The sequence below is a fragment of the Octopus bimaculoides genome, chromosome 10 (genome assembly GCF_001194135.2).
Source record: "Octopus bimaculoides isolate UCB-OBI-ISO-001 chromosome 10, ASM119413v2, whole genome shotgun sequence".
Taxonomy (NCBI): domain Eukaryota; kingdom Metazoa; phylum Mollusca; class Cephalopoda; order Octopoda; family Octopodidae; genus Octopus; species Octopus bimaculoides.
The window spans coordinates 6,549,475-6,568,192 of NC_068990.1; the positions used below are offsets into that span (position 1 = coordinate 6,549,475).

The 18,718-nt window shown below is 35.5% G+C and overlaps 1 protein-coding gene across 1 annotated transcript in view; it reads left to right on the forward strand.

Moving 5' to 3' along the window:
- LOC106881391 (dnaJ homolog subfamily C member 2) overlaps nucleotides 1–16,683 on the forward strand; it is a 33,073-nt gene extending 16,390 nt beyond the window's left edge. The window contains exons 8-18 of the mRNA XM_014931767.2: nucleotides 181–272; nucleotides 2,717–2,838; nucleotides 4,064–4,132; nucleotides 6,327–6,407; nucleotides 7,760–7,848; nucleotides 8,991–9,060; nucleotides 10,446–10,612; nucleotides 11,402–11,499; nucleotides 12,510–12,626; nucleotides 14,582–14,760; nucleotides 16,494–16,683. Coding sequence (XP_014787253.1) covers nucleotides 181–272; nucleotides 2,717–2,838; nucleotides 4,064–4,132; nucleotides 6,327–6,407; nucleotides 7,760–7,848; nucleotides 8,991–9,060; nucleotides 10,446–10,612; nucleotides 11,402–11,499; nucleotides 12,510–12,626; nucleotides 14,582–14,760; nucleotides 16,494–16,562 — 1,153 coding nt within the window. The 3' untranslated portion in view covers nucleotides 16,563–16,683. The remainder of the gene's footprint in view (nucleotides 1–180; nucleotides 273–2,716; nucleotides 2,839–4,063; nucleotides 4,133–6,326; nucleotides 6,408–7,759; nucleotides 7,849–8,990; nucleotides 9,061–10,445; nucleotides 10,613–11,401; nucleotides 11,500–12,509; nucleotides 12,627–14,581; nucleotides 14,761–16,493) is intronic.
- Nucleotides 16,684–18,718: the final 2,035 nt, after the last annotated feature.

Sequence of the window (18,718 nt, forward strand, 5' to 3'; positions counted from 1 at the left end):
ATATATGGGGAGAATTCTTCTCTCATATTTTTGTGCTTTTGAAGCTCATACTACTAATTCATTAGGCTTTGCCATATTTATCTTAAGGATTATGCTTCATATGTTTAAGACAATTGTTTACAAATTAGAAACTTTAGTGAATGAAGAAATTCAGTCGTTATTGCTAATTTTTCCTTTTAGTCGCGAAGAGAGAAGATGGATTGAAAAACAGAATAAAGCTGCTCGTCAGAAGAGAAAGAAAGAAGAGATGGCCAGAATACGTCAGTTAGTTGGTATGTTCCCTAAGTCATTACATAGTCTTTATGTAGTTTCTTATGTGGATAGAAAACCTGAAAATTTTCATGGCAAGCAGGAAAAATGGAAAGTTTTGGGATTTCCAAATTTATGCTTTATTTAGTTACCTTAGTAGCATAGTTGGAGTGGAATAGCTGTAGCCATTGCTTGCTATTTATATATGCTATTATGAGTGTATTAGGGGATAGTGTATGTTTTGCTGATACCTTTCTATCTTTTCCTGTTGTTGTGATTTTTTCCTTCTTTTACCTTCCATTTGTTTTGTCACATCAGAGAATATCCTAACTCTATTTCATTCCTTTGTTATTGCCTACATTTTACTTTTTCTGACTGTGTTTCAATAAAATAGCTGTAAGCAGTATAATATTCTGTAATCTGTTATGTCATTTGGGGCTGTTGAAGACTTCCACTTCAAAGGATTATACATTAGAATAGTTTCTTATTGTCCTCTCACTAACATCATCATCATCATCATCATCGTTTAACGTCCGCTTTCCATGCTTGCATGGGTTGGACGATTTGACTGAGGACTGGCAAGCCTGAAGGCTGCACCAGGCTCCAATCTGATTTGGCAGAGTTTCTACAGCTGGATGCCCTTCCTAACACCAACCACTCCGAGAGTGTAGTGGGTGCTTTTACGTGCTACTGGCACGAGGACCAGTCACAAAGGACTGGCAATGGCCACACTACCATGTGAAGATTTCAGTTCAGTTCTGCAGTTATACAGTCATCAATTACGCAGCTTATAATTGTGAACTTTACTGATCCTTATTAATAGTTAAGTCTAGAATTTTTAGGATTCTTCACTTCATTAAAACATCTTGAAACAGTTTCCTCTAAATCAAGTGATTGAAAGAAAGGAACCTACTTTCTATTGAGACTGAGTTGTTTCTGCATTGTTCAAGTAGTTTACTGAAACTTTTGCTCAAGTTTCTTCCTGTCTGAGGGAAGAGCAATCATTCTTTGAGCATCCTTTAGTTACACTGTCTCAGTGGTGTACAACAAGCCTCTTTTTATACAACAAGCCTCTTGCTGCTTCATCAGTGGCCTTTAATGTCCATTTTCCATGCTGGTATGAGTCGGATGGTTTGACAGGATCCAGTGAGCTACATGACTATGTCAAGCTCCAATGTTAGCTTTGGCATCATTGATTTCACTTTGTGTTTTTTTTTTGTACCACTGGCACCAGTGATGTTGCCAAGTAACTAACAAGATTAAGAACCAGAAAAAGCCCCTTTGTCTAAATGGCAGAAGAGAGGAAGAAGTGTTTGTGGGATGGAAGTGACTGTGTGCCAGGTATTTTGTTGTAGAAGAGGAGCATGGCTAGCCTACCCTGCATTATATAAGAGTGGCAGGAGTAGATGGGAAGAAGATAAAGATAGTATTAATGGAGTGCCAGAGAGAACTCTCTTGGTACAAAAAAGTGAGCATGAGAGAGAGGATCCAGGCAGTGGATCAGTGAGATGGGGGTGGGGAGGAGAGGGGGCTAATTTCATAAGTGTGTGAGGAGAGAGTAACAGATGGTTAGAGATGTGGATAGAGGTAGATGTATTGAGTGATGAACAAGGGTGGAGGTACGGTTGGCGGGAAATACCACTATAGATAAGGGGTGAGGTGAGATAAATAGAAGTGGTTTAGGAAGGAAGATAGATCAGAAAGTAGGGGGGGGGGATGATAAGGTGTGGGGAGGTAGGTGTCGAGGTACACAAAGGTGACTAAAGTGAGTGAAGCTTGATGGTAGATATGAGAGGACATTGTAAATGATAGTGAAAATGAGAAGTATTAACCCTTTAGGATTCAGAGTTCTCTGTCAAATGTAATTCTTCGTTATTCACATTGATTTGAATTAGTCATACATTATTACCTTGTAGCTTTGAGATTTCAATGATGTGATTGTTTATTTGAAGAATGATATTTTAAGGTAAGTGTGTAAGAGTCCAGAGATAAAGTTCCAGTGAGTAGTATTTATTTCTGAATGCAGTAGGGAGAGATATCTTACTTCACTAACATTGCCGATACCTGTGAGAATCGCACAGTTATTTCCTTTCTTATTTAAGTTTGACTTCCAATGTCATAGTAGAAAAAAAAAAGATATCAATTTTCAGATGAAGGAAAAGTATAATGATGGAAGTTAAGGTGTTGGGTAATCAACTATGTTGTCATAAATTCAAATTTCTCTACAAGTGTTGTGTTGTTCTCTTGACATATTTCTGTTTGTTCCAGTTATTCTGCCTGGCAAAAAATAAGTTGTGCACTTACAGTTGGGGGATAAGTAACAAGACCAACATTCAAAGAAAAATGTTCCATCATGCATGAAGAAAATGGTATAAAATAGTCTAGATATGATTCAATGACACATGAAGTTATTTTCTCATGCCATAAGCAATTTTTCATATTTGAGTTGAATTTCTTTTGTTTGCAGATAATGCCTATGCATGTGATCCCAGAGTACACAAATTTAAAGAAGAAGAGAAAGAGAAGAAATTAGCTCAGAAGCGTGCTCGCCAAGAAGCAGCTCGAGCTAAAGCCGAAGAAGAAGAACGGGTAACTATCTTACACTTCTAAATTTTTAAATGCTATGGTTGTACACTATGTCTGACTTTTTTCTCTCAGTGTCTGCAAGGTTAATATATTTTAGTTTACTAAGGTGGGCGAACTGGCAGAATCGTTAGCACACTGGGCAAAATGCTTAATTACATTTCATCTCTCTTTACATTCTGAGTTCAAATTCTGCCAAGGTCGACTTTGCCTTTCATCCATTTTGGGCTTGATAAAATAAGTACCAGTTAAGCACTGGGGTCAGTGTAACTGACTTGCCCCTTCCCCTGAAATTGCTGGCCTTGTGCCAAAAACCGAAAGCAGTATATTTTAGTTTTCTGATGTTATAGCCTAGCTGAAGAATATCTCTGTTTAGGTCAGTATGTTTAAATAACTTTGAATTTTATGCCTATTTTATGGTTGAAAGGGACTGTGAAAAGGGCCATCTAGTTCTTGGTACAATAATAATATATAAATATCTGAAATTTGTGAAAACCATCTCACTTATGTTGACTTGGTGAAAGTGAGAGCAAAACTTGTAGGGGTCGTAAGGAGATTATACAAATGCCATGTTGCCAATGTGGACTTTTTATGGTTGCTTATATCTTTTCCACATTTGCACTTTTAATGTCTAAGCCATGAAATTGAATGCCAATTTCTTGTTAGCTTTGCCTGCCACAGATTTCTTACTTTCTTTCTACACTCTTCCTTAGTGGGGCAGTAGTTACATGCCTTGGTCATATTACTTCTCATCATTAGTTCATCTTCATCTTTTAATGTCAGTTCTCCATACTGACAGGAGTTGGCCAGCTGCAGAGCTGCCCAGGCCCCATTTGGCATGGTTTCTATGGCTGGATGCCCTTCCTAATATGCCAACCACTTTACAAAGTATACTGGGTACTATTACATGGCACTAGCACAGGCACAGGTGCATTAATGTGACACTGGCATGAAGTTCTTTTACATGGCGCCAAAATATAAACTTACAGCACTTCTGTTGAGACTTATCCCATATCCATTTGACTACAGTGATTTCTTGTCTGTTAAGTCATTTTTTTTCTAAAGCTAATTCTTTTACTAGTAAGGTCTTTTAATTAATACTGATTTTCTGTTAATGTATCCATTGCATTAATTTAGATTTACTTATTCCATTTTTAATATTTCTAGGTTTCTATTTTATGAATTTACACCTAAATTCTTTGTTTTATAATACATGAGCTGTTATTTTTAGATCAGGCAAGAAGCACTTGCAGAAGAAAGGAGAAAAAAAGAAGCTGAAGAAGAAGCTGCTAGGCAAGCTGTAAGTTCTTTTTTTACTGAGTAGTTTTGGTCAGATGTCATCATCATCATCATCATCGTTTAACGTCCGCTTTCCATGCTAGCATGGGTTGGACGATTTGACTGAGGACTGGTGAAACCGGATGGCAACACCAGCCTCCAATCTGATTTGGCAGAGTTTCTACAGCTGGATGCCCTTCCTAACGCCAACCACTCAGAGAGTGTAGTGGGTGCTTTTATGTGTCACCCGCACAAGAGCCAGATGTATTTGAACAAATTTATGCCATTGAGATAACCAACCAAACACTTGATAGCATTGTATAGATATATATTTTGTCTTTTTCAGAGCTTTATGTGATAAAAAAATTTAATTTAGATAGCTTGGTCACCAAGCTGCTCCTAATGAAGGTTAAATATTATTGCAGCTAACATTGGTGTGAGATTTTACTGATAGTAATTAATTTCTTGTTGATATGTTCTGTTATTTATAGTTCTGTCAAAAACGGGAGGGTAGCATGCTTGATACTTTTACAGTTCCTCTGAGACTGGATGGTAGAAGTTATCCTCTGATTGCAGGCTTGGCCCAAATGGTTTCAGCAGTGCAAACTCTGCCAATGGTATCAAAAATCTAGGTGATGATTGTTAAATGGACAGCATGAGTTGCTACTAATTTTTGTAAATGAGATTGAGTTAGTATGACGCTATTGTCTTTCTCATGGACATTAATGTTGGCAAATGGAATCAAATTAGGGAATTACTAAGAACTTCTTACTTAGTGCTACTCACTAGTATTAATGATGGTGGTATTATTATTTCATTTGTTTATAAGAAATGAACGATACCAAGTACTTTGGAAGCTTTGCAGGTTTTGAACTCAAAACCTTGAATAAGATTTTATAATTGTAAATTTTTTTAGTTTAGAATGAAGCTTCATACATCTATGGGAACTTTTAACTTGTGAAAATACTAGCTTTGTAAGGGAAATAGCTTGAAATTGAAATAGAGACCAATCTGTTGAATCATTTTCCCATGAATCTACAATTGTTACAATACTTGTCACAGTATTAATTCCATTTATTTAAACTGAACGTTAACCATATTTACCTCATAACTTTACAAAGTTTTCTTCCCCAGCCACGCAAGGAAGTCAATAAAAGTAGACCAATTTCTTCAAACTAACAAATTAGAATTAACCCAGTTTCATTTTGTAAGGGGTTGAAGTTAAAAGGTTGTAACTACTTACAACAAGATTATGTATTGATTTCCTTGTCAGATACATTGTGTTCCTCGCAATCCATGATCAGTAGTTTATAGTAACAAAAGTGTTCTAGTGTCATCATCATCATCATCATCATCATCATCATCATCATTGTGTAATGTCCGTTTTCCATGCTGAAATGGGTTGGACGGAGATGGCCAGGTAGAAGACTACACCAGGCTACTGTGTTTGTTTTTGCATGGTTTTTACGGCTGTGTGCCCTTCCTATCACCAACCACCTTGCAGAATGTACTGAGTGCTTTTTACGTGGTACCAACAGAGGTGAAGTCAGTTTTGGCATGGTTTTTTTTACAGCTGGATGCCCTTCTAAATGCCAACCACTTTACAGTTTGGACTGGATGTTTTTTACTTGACAACAACACTAGCAGGATCATCAAGTAACTTGCAAGACAAAGAACTTTTGAGAGAGGAGGTGGCGGGGCATTAGAGGAATTGATCTTGTGTCAGATGATGAAAAGTTCGAGTGTGACAGAGAGACATCCTCTGACCTTTCATCATAACACAAGATCGCCTCCTGCAATGCCCCTGAAAAAAAAAAAGATTCTTCCTTACACTCACAGTACTTCTTTGCTTTCTTGTTGTTTAATAAATAATATTGCATTGTTTTAGGCTTTATCTGAGCTTTCTTGGAAGTAATTACTTGATTACTTGAGAAACTTCTCTTATTGGATATGCTACTAATATATTAAATTTGGTTCATTGAGTGATTTCAACTTACTACTATCAGCTGATACAAAAGGAAAAAAAATCACAGCTTATGCCTGTGAGCAATACCTACCTATGTATAGTACCAATTATATGCTTGGTAAACAAGGTTATGGAGTACTAAACTCTGTAAGAATGATTGGGCAATATTGTTAAGTTTTGGTTCCATAAACCACCATTCAGTTGACTTTCTGTAGAAATCAGTGTTTTTCTTTGTATTGTCTTCTTTAAGGCTGCTGCTGTGAAAAAAGAGAAAGATGCTCTGCGGAAAGTATTGAAGAAAGAGAAAAAAATTCTTAGGAATATTGTTAAGGTAAGATCTGACTCTATCTATGTTTTTGGCTATTAATATTGCTGAATTAAATTTATTAAAAACTGATATAAATTACTAAGTTCCTTTACCATTGTACATTCTCTGTGAAGGCAATATTTACCTGTGTTTAGATCTAATGTAATGTCCAAAATATCAACTACAATGATGTTGATAGTGTTTATTTCAAGCTAAACTTTTGAAATGCATTAATATAGTCTTTCTTGAGGCTATCAAGCTGGTGAAAAATGAAGCAGCCTCTGATGAGAAACAAAGCAAGATAATCCTACCGGCCTAAGCCTCATCACACTAGTACATAACTCCAAATAGATCAGAGCCCTGCCATGATGATACTAATTTCACTGAGTTGTATCAAACTGTTCAGTATAAAGAAAGTGCTTCAAAATGAACAGGGAAAATTCTGTCTAACAGAGTAGATTTGATTTAACATTTATTATCTACTTGCCTAAAACAATTGAGTAGAAATGGGTTATTTTTTTCTTAAAGGTAAATTTGTAGCTTGATTAACTTTTATGTGATAATTGCCTCTAAAATATTTTTGCTAACTATGCTTAATTCACGGTTTTAAAGTTCAATAACAATATTTGGGCTTCTTCATTAATTTACTATGTAGTAGTGAATGTTTTTTCTCCAACTTTGGCAAAAAGCTTGGACTGTCTGACTGTGTATATACACACAAACATATACACTCATAACATTGTGTGTATGTATGTGTATATATTTACATAAACATATATTTAAACATACACATGCCTCCCCATCTCTCTCTCTATATATGTGTATATATGCATGTGTGTGTGTGTGTGTGTGTGTGTGTGTGTGTGTGTGTGTGTGAATCATAATAATCATGATCATCATCATCATCGTTTAATGTCCGTTTTCCATGCTGGCATGGGTTGGACCATTTTACTGAGGTCTGGAGAACCAGTGGCTGCACCCACTGCTTGCATGGTTCAGGCAAGACTATGGTGAGGCAGTTCTCATCTGATAGTTGTCCTCCTTGACCCCAGTCATCACTTGATTCCAAGCAAGATAACAAAGGGACAATATGAACTCACCCTTGCATACACATCTACATGTATCGGTTTCATTCACAATGTATTGGTCATCTCACAGCTATAAGAAGACATCAACCAACATCATCCATGCAATAAGACCAAATTCCTAACCATGTAACTCTAAAGGAAACTTATGACTACACAAGAGACACACCCACCTAACCACATACACCATCTACCAGCCCTCCCCACACATACTCCCCCCCACAGTATGTATACATAGGCAGACTTGTGTGTATATATATTATTACAGCCTTGTGATATCTTTATTCGCAGGAGAATGATTATTTTGCTTCTAATGAAAATGAAAAAGTTAACCATATGGAAGAAGTTGAGAAACTTGCTGAACTTCTGAGTGTTTCAAGGTGAGTATTGTTAAGTGCAAAATTTTCTTCTTTGTCATTTGCATCACCTCATTGATGATAAACCCCTCTGTTATCATTAGTGTTGGTAATATTATTATTATTATTATTATTATTACTGAGTGAGAGAGCAGTGCATGCCATCAAAGTAAGATTGGGGTACAAATGTACGAAGCTCAATATACCCCTCATGACTACCTGTTTGATAAGCGTACACCAGGCACATGCATCACAACCATATGTGCACAACATGGTGATCTCATATCAAGATAAACAGTACATGACCTTGCAGGTGGGGCCCAGTTACAATTTTCTTCAGGTCGAGTAGCCCATCTTGCTTAAAAGGTCCCTGAATAAAATTTGTTTAAGGATGATGAATGAAACACCCTTGTTTCCAGGGGTGAATTATTCAATCCCCAAAGAATTCCTCTCAACACATGGCTATGATGCTTCCTCACATTTGCTCGTAATCAAAGATGCACATATCGTCAGCCATTAAGGGACATGCTCACCTGGTTAAGGTCAAGCAACTGAGAAGACGAAACATGTACCTGATAACACTTCCAATCAGTTAAGATCAAAAGCAATGAAGGCCACTGCTTAGTACTGCATCAGGGCACTATTATTATTATCATAATTACTGCTGGTGTCTTCATCATTTTCTTCCATGAACACAACTGATGCAGGAATTGTAAGTCTTAATTGTTTGTTAGGTAGAGGCATGACCCTTCATGCCCCAATAAAATTTCTTTTGTTTCTCCAATTAGTCTGGCCACCATTAGAGATGTCAGTTGTAGCTGAATCCCATGTTATTAGCAAAGCTCTTGATCAGACATAGTTTTATTAGTTCCATGATCATCGTTTTATAAGATTAAGTAGAGATTCTGCTTGATTCTGTTCTTGGTATGACTTTCCAAAGATTATGTTCTCTGTGAGTTATTTGATGTTGAGGAAGTTGAACTTGTCCAACAGAAGTGCATTGATAGAGTTGGCAAAGTTTCATTAATACTTTTTTTAAAATTATTCTACAACTTTCCTCAAATTTAACATGATTTGAGGCATCTGGTGGACAATATAAAGTAAATATAATATTTTGTTTAAAATAAGTTTTAATTTTATTTCATGTATGTTCTCTTTTTTTCTAGATTGCAATCTCTGAATGAAGCATTGAACTCTGGAGACAAAGAAGTTGCCAAAAAGGCTTTTCTTGAAAATGTATGTATTGTATCTTTTATCAGTTACTTGTTTCAGTCATTGAACTGTGGCTATGCTGGGGGAACTGCCTTGAAGGGGTTGGCTGAACAAATTGACCCTAGTCCTTTTTTTCTTTTAGCCTGGTACTTATTCTGTTGGTCTATTGCCAACCTGCTAAGTTATGGGGATGTAAAGAAATTTTAGTGGTAAAATGAAATGGAATTATGCAGTTCTTTATGATCCTGATCAGTTCAGCAACACGAGAGGACAAAAATGATCAGATGCAGGCTTTTAAAGCACTCCAAACAAAACTTAAGAGCAATTCACACCTGTGTAATGCTGATACAATAACAAAAATAATACTAGTTTCAAATAAGTTCAGGGGAGGGGTTAAGTCGATTACATCAACCCCATCGTTTAACAGGTACTTATTTTATCAACCCTGGAAGGATGAAAGGAAAAGTTGGCCTTGGTGGAACTTGAACTCAGAAATGTGAAGTCGAATGAAATGCCACTAAGCATTTTGCTCAGCATGCTTACAATTCTGCCAGTTTTCCACCTTAAATAATAATAATAATAATAATAATAATAATAATCATCCTTTCTTCTATAGGTGCAAGGCCTGGATTTTTGTGGGGAGAGGGACAATCATTGATATCGACCCCAGTATGTGACTGGTACTTAATTTATCGACCCCGAAAGGATGAAAGGCAAAGTCAGCCTTGGTGGAATTTGATCTCAGAATGTAGCAACAAACGAACTACTGCTAAGCATTTCACCCAACGTGCTAACAATTCTGCCACCTTGCCACCATTTAAATAATAATAATAATAATGATATTAGTAATAACAATAAATAGATAAATAAATATATGATGCAGCTATTTTTGACTCCAGAGAAATGCAGCTATTTTTGACTGCTGTTTTTTAAATCAGTAAATAGCATTTTGATATATATTTTTAAAAGTATACAAAGCATGAGTGTCCATTAGCTTTTCAGGTCTGCATTAATTGAGAAAGAGGAATAACTAAATGAGGTTAGTACAGTTATTGTAACTTACATTTAAAGAGAAACTTGGATTGAAATGGAGTTTGGCGGGATTGAAATACTGGGCAGGAAAGGGTTTAGTAAATTATAAGAAGCACTTGAGATACAAGAAAGATAGATAGGTTCGTCTGCTTAATTCAAATGGAAATGGTATACAACAAATAGAAAAATTTGCAGTAATGTAGCTTAATGACTTATTAGTGTTTGTAAAATGGTTGTTGAAGAAACCTTAACTGTTAAAACAATATCTGGTTCCCAATGTTACACTTGTTGGTTGTGTTAAATAGATGTAGCCCCTTCCTTTTGCTATATTTGAGTGTTTTCTCTAGTTATACCTGTGTTTCTCTTCCTAATTGCAGGTAAAGGAATTGAAGGAACAAATGGAGGAAGAGAAGAAGAAGCAATTAGAAGTACTTCAGAAACAGTCGTCCAATGAAGTTTCTCAAGTCAGTAAGGACTGGACTGAACTTGAAATGCAGTTTATGGTGACTGGTGTGAATTTATTTCCAGCTGGTACCAGAGATAGGTTTGTCTGCACTTGTTTCTCTGAATGTGTCCTTTTGTGTGATTCAACCCACATTTTATATCATAATGTCTGTTCTATAACTGTTATTATTGAAAACACTGCTTTGAAGAATTTTTAGTCAAACACATCAACCTCCAGTACTTATTTATTTCTTTGTAAAACCTGGTACATATTCTATTGGTCTCTTTTGCTAAACTGCTAAGTTACAGGGACCTAAACACATCAACACTAGTTGTCAAACTGTGGTGGAGGACAAACACCGACACAGAGAACGGAAAGAAACTTCTTACTACACAGCCATAGCTGCACCTATGTTTAAATATTTTTTATTTAGTTGCAGTGCTGGAGTTTTGACTGTCATTTATGCTTTTCATTTTAACTACACAATATTTCATGCAGTTAAGGTTCATTAAAGATACTCTGAAGCTAGATTTAATTTCAAAAATAATTAGTAAATTAGTATAAAATGACACCAATTTAATGGCTTGAACATTGTTAGTATCTGTCTAGATTTAATGTAGTTTCATTAACTGACAGATATATCTTAATGTTTTAAACATCTGGCTGTTTCAAGACTTCAAACTCTACTGAGGCGTCTTAATTTATTTGTTCTTGCATTATTTTATCTGAAGTGATGGAGTACAGCAGACATGTGAAACCTATCCAAAGATGGACAAATGGACATTAAAATTACGTTGATAAGAAGGACAGTTTTATGATAACACCTTTGATAAAGAAAAGACAAAACTTAAATTTTCAGTTCTTGAATTTTTCTTTTTCGAATTATAGATGGGAAGTCATTGCGAATTTCATTATCCAGCATGTAGAAGGAAGTAGAAAAACAGCTAGAGATGTTTTAAAGAAAGCTAAAGAATTACAAAAGAATGGTAAAGTACTTCTTAAAATTATAGTTTCTGCTTTGCTGAATTTGCTGTTTGGAATTTACAACTATGTTCACACACACACATGTGCATGCACGCACACACACACACACACATACACACACAAAGAGAGAGAGAGAGAGAGAGAGAGAGAGAGAGAGAGAGAGAGAGAGAGAGAGAGAGAAAGTGTGTGATTGATTGATTGATTGATTGATTGATAGATAGATAGTGCAGATCTATGCTCTGCAAAAATGTAGCAAATGTTTCATTTGTTGTAGGCTATCAGTTGTAATGACCATATTTTATTTACTCTTTTAATTAATTTCTTGCTCCCTCCGTATTAAATGGCTTTATTTTAACTTCCATTTTGATTGTCGTTATCTCTTGGCTGTATCGACAGTTTTTGTTGCTTACCACCAAATATAATTTTAATGTTTGTAGAATATTAAATAATGAGATTCAGTTGCTTTACTTAATTTCTTTATATTTGGAATGTTCCAGATAACTTTGTTTTAATTTGAACTAATCATATCATTTGGGCTTTAAGCCTCATATGAGGGAAATCACTTGAAGGGTTATCCTCTTATGAAATTGCATTGTTATATAAGCAATATGTTAAAAACAATGTCTTTGAAAAGATTTTGAAGTAAACATTTTTCTCCTTAAACATAGTTGAAGGTCAAGGAAGCTTTTACATACACAAAGGATATTTAGTTGCATGTATAGAAGCTGCTAACAATTCAGTTCTTTTATTCAAACTATTACTTCCTTAAAGCAAAATTTTTCTCTCAAGCAAATGTCACATTTGATACTGCTTTTCATTTATAGTTCTGCCTTAATCTACAATCAACCAGGCAATTTCCAGGCATTGGAGCAAGATGCTAGCCTCAGATCCCTCAGTCAAGCTATCCAACGCATGCCAGCATGGAAGATAGATGTTAAATTATGATGATGATGATGATAATGATATGTGCGTTTATAATTTGTATATCTTATCCTAATATTTCGTTTCATAGATTTTTCCTTGAAAGAAGAGGCTCAGAAGAAAGCTTTTGAGGTTTTTGAAAAGCATCATACAAAAGGCTGTACCAGCGCAGTTCCAGCCGAAGGTCGCATTAGCCAACGCTATGAAAGTAAGTGGACCCTTACATTAGTTCCTTACCCTTAAAATCTGTTATTTTCTAACTTAAAGAGATGGAAACATGCTAGAAAAATGCATCTGACAACACAGCAATCACATCTGCTCACCAAGGAAATCCTTGAGATGTCAATGTGTAAGTGTGCACTTAATCAGTTGCATTTATTATCAGTCATTACCATTTCTTATAAAACTGTGTGGGTATGTCCCCTCAGCAGTTGTATATAGAACTGTCCCCTCAGCAGTTGTATATAGAACTGTCCCCTCAGCAGTTGTAAACTTGTAGCTCGTGACAGTCACATTCACCTAAGTTGGAGGGAAATAAGGTTTATGTCTGTTCATGAGTTATTTCCCTTAGATTTTGAAATAAAACTAAAATTTGAACTATCATTTTGAATGAAACGCGTTTCTGTTAACTATTTTCAGCTAATAGCAATATGCTGTTAGGATCTCACTGATAACCGCCACTAGACCTGACCCGACAGTATGAGCCCCATGGTATTCACTGTGGTACACTGATTGTAATTTACAAAATTAATTATTTATACTCTGGCCCCTGGTATTGATTACTCTATATTTAATATCCGTTACTATTATTCAAGCTGGCAAAATTGTTAGCATGCTGGGCAAAAGGCTTAATATCATTATGTCTGTCTTCACGTTCTGAATTCGAATTCTGCTGAAGTCAACTTTACTTTTCATCCTTTTGGGGTCGATGGAAAAAGTACCAGTCAAGCACTGAGGTTGATGTAATCTACTATCCCTCGCCCCACAAAATTTCAGGCCTTGTGCCTATAATAGAAAGGATTATTATTATTATTATTATTATTATTATTATTATTATTATTATTATTATTATTATTACGTGCCTTGTGCCTATAATACAAAGGATTATTATTATTATGATTGTAAGGGTCCAACCCATGACAACATGGAAAGCGAACGTTAAACGATGATGATGATGATGATGGTTATTGAAGGTGGCAGACAGAGGCATTACCGTGTTGGACAAGTTGCTTAGCGGCATTTTGTCCATCTTTACTTTCTGGGTTCAAATGCTGCTGAGGTCAACTTTGCCTTTCATTCTTTCAGGGTCAATAGAATAAATTAAATGCTTCTTTTTCAGTTTTGAGTGTTGAGTTGAGATGTTCTAATTTTGGTAGGAATTACATTGTACCTGATTTTTCTCTGGACATCATTTCATTTCACAATTAGACATTTCAAATTTTAAATTGCAGACATGCTTAAGAATCTTCTAGCTATGTCCTAAACTATCTTTTCTTCTATTTAAGACAATAATAGGATAAACTCTTATATAAGAATTTATCAAGTAGTTATCGTGAAAAAAATTCATAGGGAAGAATCTATCGTTTTTCCCTAAATCATATTTATCTATTTATATAAGGGCACAACTATACAAGAATGCCTCACGTTGACTACTGTAATAAACACATTTTTACCGAATGCGAGGAAATGCAGCCTTCAAGGAAGCTAGCCTTTTAAAAACAAACTGAACTATAGATCGCTGATTTCCTTGAAGGCTGCATTTCCTCGCATTTGGTAAAAATGTGTTTATTACGGTAGCTAACGTGAGGCATTCTTGTATAGCTATGCCCTTGTATATATATTTTCTTCTATTTAAATAGTTTTAATGTCTGTTTTGCATTTAGTAGTTGTTTACTTGGTTATTCACATGAAGGACTGATCAAGGAATTTAACAGTTTTACAATGTTAAAACCAAATTCTTTGGAAGTGTCAATTCTTGACCCTTGCTTAAGTTACTTACTTCATAAAGGATACTGAAACTTTTTTAAAATTCTAACCAATAATCATTTTGTATATATTTTGTATAAAGGTTTTTCTTGTGACCATTTTCTTACCTTCTAAATTTGTTTGATACTTATCCAGGATGACCTATAATTAAACAGCACATATTTTCAAACATTCCAGGTGTAGTGGAGCAACAGATGCGAGAACAAGGAACCAACCCGGCACCATGGACATCGGATGAACAAAAGTTGTTGGAACAATCTCTGAAAACTTATCCAGCTGATGTTCCTGAACGGTGGGAGAAGATAGCTGCTAATATTCCATCTCGTAGCAAGAAAGACTGCATAAAAAGATACAAGGTAGTCATTTGTCCTTGCAATGTTTATATAATGATTCCTAATTCCTCATTTCTCATAAAGTAAATACACTACCAATACATTGGAGGTGTGTGACTTAGTGGTTAGTGTGTTGGACTCATGATCATAAGATTGGTTTCGGTTCGTGGACCAGGGCGACACGTGTTCTTGAGCAAAACACTTCATTTCATGTTGCTCCAGTCCACTCAGCTGGCAAAAATGAGTAATCCTGCGACGGACTGGCATCCCATCCCGGTGAGAAATATATATGCCATGGAAATCAGGGAACTGACCCTTATGAGTCGGCATGGCTTGTGAAGGACACTTTCCCTTTTTTTTCACTAATGTTTGTAATATTGAAAGAGGAATTACATCCGGAATATTGGTATTGTAGAGATAAATCATGAATATTGAGGGTGAATGTTAATCAGTTGTAATTTGGGCTGGATTTTAAAGGGAAATGTTTTACATTTCATTTTCTCTGAAAGACATCACACTGTGAGATGTGTTAAAAGTGTATAGCAAAAAAATGGTGTTTAGCCTGATTTTTTTATAACTACTGCATAAAAAGTAAATTTGAAAGTGACATTTGAACTTCAGGAAGTTAAAGTTTTTATGTAATTAACCTTTGTACCCAGTCAGCATTACTGTACCAAGTCCTTGACAAAAATGTCTAACTCTTAGTGAAACAACTCCTCAAGCTATAAATAGATACCTGCTGTAAAAAGAGAACAAATTCCAAGTATGTATTATCGATTAGCAAGCAGTCCCTGACATTGCTAATGAAGAGTTCTAATCTAAGTAATTTTTTTTTCTCTGATTTTCGCCAATATGCCCTCACTCACTGCTAATATCACTTGTCATTTTGACATTTAAAGTGAAAATAAGTACTGGCCTTCATCTAAATGTTTATATCTACCTTGATCAGCTCACAGACTGTCCATCCATAGTTTCTAAAGTTTATAAAAGTAACCAATTTAGGAAAGGTGTGAAAAGGAAGCATTTAACATTTCCATTGTACTAATAAATTGAAATGATATAATGTTTGAAAAGAGGTGAAACTGGACCACTATTGTGTGTGGACACGATGTACATTCTTCAATAATTTATGGCTTTGAAACAAAGAGATCACTTGATACAATTTATGGCTGATTTACGGTGTTAATGTGCAACAAACATTAGACAGATCAAAACTTCCTGAACTAGATTCAGTGTTATATACATGTGCTTTAGCACAAAGCTATCAGAGAGTATGTTGATTTCAGTGTCTATGATCATTGAAAATAACAAGCAGTTACATAAGGATATCATGGAGAGTTGTATGTTAATAGCTTGATGGTTTGGACACTTTAAAAAGATGACAAGGCTTAATTTGTTCAGTGAAAAGAAATCTGTAAACACTGAGACCTGTTTAATGATTTCATTAAAAAACATGATTTTGTTGTTTATTTTTAAGACTGAATTTCAATATACTGAACACATAGTTGATAATTTGGCACTGCTCAGGTCTCAAGGGTTCTAGATTAGTGGAACTATGCTGCATATGGGTCAGTTCCCTAGTATTGGGAACTGAAATTTTTCTCATTTTAATTATGGTCAGCAGATGATATATTGAATATCAGTTGATTCATTCTCCTATATTCCTTTGAATAATTTACTCTTATGCTCTTGTCCACAAAACTAATTTTAATTATTCAAATCTTTGGAAATTTCAAACTTGTTTTGTTATTTTTCAGGAATTGGTTGAAATGGTACGCGCCAAAAAAATGGCACAGTCTGCCGCTGCCAAAGCCAAGAGAACATGACAATAATGGCTGTTAATGACCAATAACCTTGACACTAGACTTTGATGACTTTCCAAATACAAACTTGTATTCTATTTTTGTAATGTTATAAAATGAAAATGAAAGCAGGTGTTCAGAAATACATTGTGTGTGTGTGTGTGATTTAATTTCTGTATAATGTATGTATATACTTTCTTTTAATTTTATTTAGCACTGCTACTTAATGAAATAAGGATTTGTGGGAAGTACCACAGTTTTCAAAGCATTTAGCCAGCTGGCAGCATCACTTCTGGATATGTTGCTAGTCTGTAATTGGTTTTGTTTTGAGGAAGATGTAAGTTTAGTTTTATAAGCTAATGAAACACTGATCAATTATGCAATGCCTTTGTAATTTATAGTGATGACCTGATTAAAAACATGATTTCTGTTTTTTAAGACAAAGTTCTTGTATGCCAGCATATTTGCAAACTGTTGCAAACTTTTCTACTGCTAAGTAGATTGGACCAAATAAAGCTAAGCATCTTGCTTAAGGTAGAATCCAATACTAATAAGATACTAGCTGTCAACCTGTTGGCCACTTCTCTAACACCCTGATGGCATGTCATACAATAGCATAAAATATATATACTTCTTTACTTGCTTTTAATATAAGTTTTATTTTAAAACTTTAAAATTATTTTCACATTCAACTTTTACGATGAAAGTAAACAAACAAAGTTTGTTCTTTTTTTTTTTTTTTTTTTTTTTTTTTTAGAAGCGTTGAGATGTATTGTAAGATACAGAAATAAATTTATTTCTCAAACGTGTGATAATGCTATAAATAGCGAGATCAGGATAAATTATCCATTTATTGCAGAAAAATACGTTACTGGCCAGCCATGAGGGTGCTTTTTATGTGCCACCAGCACGAGGGCCAGCCAGCCAGCACTGGCATTGACCACACTTGAATGATGTTTTTTTATGTGCCACTGGCACGGGTGCTGGTCAGGCGGTACTGGCATCGGCCATAACAGCAATTTTACTTGACTCAATAGGTTTTCTCAAGCAGCCTTTTTCTTTGATATTCACATGTTGTTAAAATCCTTATTTCGCTACTGCCCACAAGGGGCTAAACATAGAGGGGACAAACAAGGGATTAAGTCGATTACATCGACCCCCAGTGCATAACTGGTACTTAATTTATCGACGCCGAAAGGATGAAAAGCAAAGTCAACCTTGGCGAAATTTGAACTCAGAACATAACGGCAGAAGAAATACTGCTAAGCATTTCGCCCGGTGTGCTAACGTTTCTGCCAGCTCGCAGCCTTCTTGTTAAAATCCTATTGTGTGTTGAGGAAACCTATTTACAAATACTGATTCAAAACATGGAAAGTGCTCCCCTCATTTGAAAGTGGTAGATAATTTTGAATCTTACTTCATAGGTATGATTTTAAAAATGGTGAAACTTTCATATTATATCACTCCTTCCTAATAAACTTCCAACATCTACATGATATTGAGCAATCTCCCCCAAAATATATACATATCCTTGAAGATAAAACCTAGACATCCCAATACATAGACTTTTTACAAAGAAACTCATGAAGTTAACATGAAAACCAGTGAAAATAGAGCCAATTTCGTCTCCAACTTCAAATCTAGGTTAATAAATGCTTCCAAGAGTGAACTGGGTAATTATCAGTAAGTGCTTTCTCAGGGGTATCGACCTGAAGATCAGAAGTATTGCTGCCATAATCAAGTACCTTGATGGTATTGGAAACAAAGTGGTTTTGCAAATTGACTTAATTTGATATTGTTAGATTTACACATCCATCTTGCATGCTTTGGGAATCAATTTACTCCATACATCAAACTCAATGATAGAACAGTAATTAACTCCACGAAGTGAGATTTTTGTGGGGTTGTTTATCTTTGACACTTCCTCACACATCTCAGGTGAGTAAAGGGGTGACAGAATGTCTCATACATTGGGAACAGCCATATCATGGGTCATCTATCTATCTATCTACCTATCTATATCTATCTATCTATCTATCATCATCATCATCGTTTAACGTCCGCTTTCCATGCTAGCATGGGTTGGACGATTTGACTGAGGACTGGTGAAACCGGATGGCAACACCAGGCTCCAGTCTGATTTGGCAGGAGCCTGGTGTTGCCATCCGGTTTCACCAGTC